At 28.0% G+C, this 4,332-nt stretch overlaps 1 protein-coding gene across 1 annotated transcript; it reads right to left on the reverse strand.

The window, feature by feature from the left end:
* Nucleotides 1–774: 774 nt before the first annotated feature.
* LOC145008403 (protein JASON-like) lies at nt 775–3,128 on the reverse strand. Its single transcript, XM_078967032.1, has 7 exons — nt 2,884–3,128; nt 2,756–2,810; nt 2,409–2,494; nt 1,854–2,077; nt 1,211–1,754; nt 1,047–1,129; nt 775–941 (listed from the first exon to the last, which is right to left on the reverse strand). Exons 1-7 carry the CDS (start codon nt 3,010–3,012, stop codon nt 905–907), a joined length of 1,158 nt encoding a protein of 385 aa, XP_078823158.1. The 5' UTR covers nt 3,013–3,128; the 3' UTR covers nt 775–904.
* Nucleotides 3,129–4,332: the final 1,204 nt, after the last annotated feature.

Below are 4,332 nucleotides of genomic sequence, written 5' to 3' on the forward strand. Positions count from 1 at the left end.
TATGGATTGATTTTATTTCTATTTTTTTGTAATCATATATTTCCTAGAAATAAGTATTTGACTCGTCTGTCTTTGTGATTGGTCGTTGAAAGTTTAGTAATTCTATACAAATCGAACAAATTTTAATACATAAATATAACTGGTACAAATTTTAATACATAAATTTTAATACATAAATATACATAAATTCTAAACAAATTTTAATACATAAATATACATATAACTGGTACAAAATAAGATTTCACAAAGGAAGACCAACAAATAATAAGCAAAAAGTTATATTGAATTTACTAAACATAATATATTAAACTGAATGACGATAAATTTATTAATGTAGCCGATCCATTAAGCAAATGTATTAATATATAATAATTTGCAAAGACTACGATGTTGCTCAATCATAAATTGTAACTTGTGAAATATAACTTGGTATACACATGTATAAACTCAAAAAAAAAAAAAAAAAAAAAAAAAATTATGTAAAGCAAAAAACTATTATTGCGCTACCTATAAAAAACATTATTGTAATGCTATGATCAAATAACATCCGTTTGTATAGAGGTGAAAAAGAATGTTCGGGTTTGGTTGTTTTTATTCTTTAAACTCAAATATAATTTATATATTAATATATTAATTATCACCACAAAAATTATATTTTATATATTATAAAATAACCAAATTTTAAAGGATTACTATTCATTTCCTTAAAATTTCCTCGTTTGTCTAGGAAAAAAAAAGAAAAAAAAAATTATGCAACCATTTATGCCTTTGACATAACCAAACCAACCCATTCTATTCAAGATGCCTAAAATTTGTCCAACATTTTAATCCTTATTTCATTTTTTTAACCCACAAAATTTATTTATTACCTCCAAATCCATCATTCTCAGATTTTTCTGTCTCATCAAAATCTGATAGGCAAAGTCTCTTCAATTTGCTTCCTGAATGTCAACAATGAAAATCAAGATTTAATGAAGCTGATACTTTTATTATTTAAATAATGAATCAACACAAATATTTTTATTATTTTTATATACACGACTTACCTCTCATTGATGAACCTATCATCTGATAATGCCTTTTCTAATCTTTCCTCAAATGGTGTCGCATGCCAACTAACCTTCTGATCCTGTTCACTCAAATGAAATCTAATCACAAAATGGACAAATTTAAGATTAAACTGTTATTTAAAAAAAAGAACAAAATTTACCTCTTTGTACTTGTTAGTAGTATTAGGGATTCCATTCCCATCCCACCAAGAAACTTTGTCAGGATTCCAATGGATTTGTGATTGAGGAGTTTCTTTATCAACCTGCTCAAGACCTTCTTCAATTGGTGGTTCTAACCTAGAGAAAATATCAGGGTCTACCCCTGAATACACATACTGCAATCTAATCTTTGGATTCTTCCCAGATTCCTTTGTGTATACATATGAAGGGAAGACAGTGCCAGGTGTTTGCATATCATTGGTTAACTTGAGAGGGGTTGGATAAGGTGAAGGCTTAATACTCTCATCACATGGTGTTCCAGATGGCTTAGTAGTTTCTATTGAAGTGCTTTTGGATGAAGATGAGCTTGCATCATTCTCACCTTCAAAGCGAACAGATTTTGTTTTGAATTGTGTGGTTGCAGACATTAATGGAGTGTATGAAGTCGAGGAGTTGAGTGTCTGAGTGTCTTTAACATGATCTATAACCACACAGCCATCAGGAGAGCTGGTTTTGTTGCTATCTGAGCTTTGTTCTGCTATATAGCTACAGAAACACAAAGTATAAGTGAAACGAATCATATTATTTAAGTAGACTGTGTGAAAAGATATCTTAGTTTTTTGTGGGTATGAAACTATGATTTACCTAATTGGTGATTGTGTTGAAGAATCTGATTCAGTCTCCCATTCCTCAAAAAGTTTGATTGGAGGATGTACCAGATCAGGTTTTTCAGTAGTAGTGTTTGGAATCCATGAATGAAATGTTGCTTCCATATCCCTACTTTGCGTTTGTGAATCTGTAAATTTCTCAGAGTTTCGTATTTCTTCTGGAGTTTGGGGTAAAGTGCCACAAGCTTTGAGAAATTTTGCCTGTAATGTAAGAATTTACTCGTTCAGTGGGTCGAGACTTGCAGAATTAAACGTGTGATAAGGAGTAAGAACATAGAAGATCATATGGGTAACTCAAATTCAACTTGTTGACATTAATCTCAATGCTTCAAGACATATTATTGAAATATTCAGTCATCTTTTGAACTTAATACTCAAACTCTATGTATAGCATTTCCTATTACTTTTGACCTTCTAGAGACATCAGACATGTCTTTCTGCTTAACTCTAGTATTGTCATTTGCACTTGAATGTTGATGTTAAAGCGAGTGACATATACTTGAGCCTATCATAGCATTACACAAAAAATTACCTCAGCCCTGAGTCCATCATCGGAGAATGGAGATTCTGTAGCACCAGATCTCCCATCTTTGCCTTGTGACTGATCACCATCTTCGGCTAAATATCATATACACAATTTATCAACACGAATTCAGCGATGAAATAGACATTGCGTACAGAACAATCGATTTCTGGAAAACCATCTCTAATGCAACAAATAAGTTATAAATCAAAAACAGTAAGTCGTTCTGAGTTACGATTGCGTAATTCACTGAGACAAGAACAATTAAATCAAACTTCATACTGATTTAAAATCAAGATCTGATGAAATCTCTTTTAAGAAATGCGATAATATGAAAGATAGAGCAGAGAAATCACCTTCTGGAATTAGTACAGACCACAAGCTATTGCTAGCCAGAGTATCGGTAGGTTCCTGAACGCCGAAAAGAAAACCAGGAGTATTAAACAAAAACATACGGTTGAAATTCTTGATCTCGAAACCTTACCATCGGCGTGATCGGTTGAGAAACGGGAGGAGGAGGAGGATCATCTCTAACACGGAAACAGCTGAAGAGACAGCCCATACCTCTGAGCAGATACTCTACAAATTCACAATGAAACAGTGGGAATAACATCCAGTACTGTGTGAAGAACAAGAACCCTAGCCTGTGGTTTTGCTGGAGTGGGTGAACGTTATCGTTGGCTCTAAATATTTGGGGAAATTCAAAATGGGGGGAAATGGAAAACAGACCAAGAGGGAATGTGCGAACTCTAGCGTTATGTCCATTTTGGACCAAGGGAAAATCGATTAAAAAAATTATAAAGATAATACTTGTATTTACATATTAATAACGAAATAAATAACAATTAAATGTGCATTTATGTTTACAATATTTTTTAACACTATGTGTTAAAATTGGTTTTTTTATAGGAACTACATATTTACATAGTCAAGTTTATATATATATATATATATATATATATATATATATATATATATATATATATATATATATATAATATTAGACAATATTTTTTTATACATATTTGACTAGTTAATTTGGTATATTTATTCATATATTATCATTATCACCAGTTATTTCAGGTAACAATCGTAACATGTGAATATATTAACAAGTTAAATGATAAAATATACAAAAACAAAAATACATAAATATTAAAAAAAAAATATCCTGATAAGTTATTTTTCATACTTTTAATAGCGATTTCTTTTTTTTATATTTATTTGTATTATTTTTTTCAAACATAATTTTTAAAGTATTCATAATGTCCTAAATATTAATTAAACATTGATTAATTCAAAACTTTACTTTTTAATTAATAAATATGATTTTATTTTATGAAATATTTTATATAGTCTCTTGTATTTTTTTTCTTTTGTTTTTAAACATATACAATATTTTTTAAGTAAATAGTATCTAATAATAAAATAAAATATGTAAGAATAAGTATGGAGGCTTTTTAAAAAATATATTAAAAATATTATGTAGCAAATAAAAAACAAAAAAAAATCTATATGATATAAATGATTTAAAAGTATTACAACTTTTTAATACTTTTTATAAACTTTTAATTTTTTTATAAAACGTTTTAAACTAGTATTTAACGAAATTAATTTAAAATGTTATAAAAAAAACTATTAAATTGTCCTACAAAATCCGTGAAACACTTTAAAAATGTTGTAAAAGAAAGTTTAGAAAATAATTGTATGAAATTTATAAAAAATTATATGAAAATGTTAAAAAAAAAAAAAGGTTAAAAACTTGTAATAAAAAATTTAAATATTTATAAAATATTTTGTTTAAAAGCGTTTGTATTGGAATTATATGAAAATATAAAAAAAATAAAAATATAAGCAAAGTTTAAAACATTGTATTAGAAAAACCTATAGGAAACAAATTTCATAAAAATATTATAAGAAGTTATAAAAAGTC

This window comes from Lactuca saligna, chromosome 8 (assembly GCF_052625555.1).
Source record: "Lactuca saligna cultivar CGN05327 chromosome 8, ASM5262555v1, whole genome shotgun sequence".
In the NCBI taxonomy this organism is placed as follows: Eukaryota; Viridiplantae; Streptophyta; class Magnoliopsida; order Asterales; family Asteraceae; genus Lactuca; species Lactuca saligna.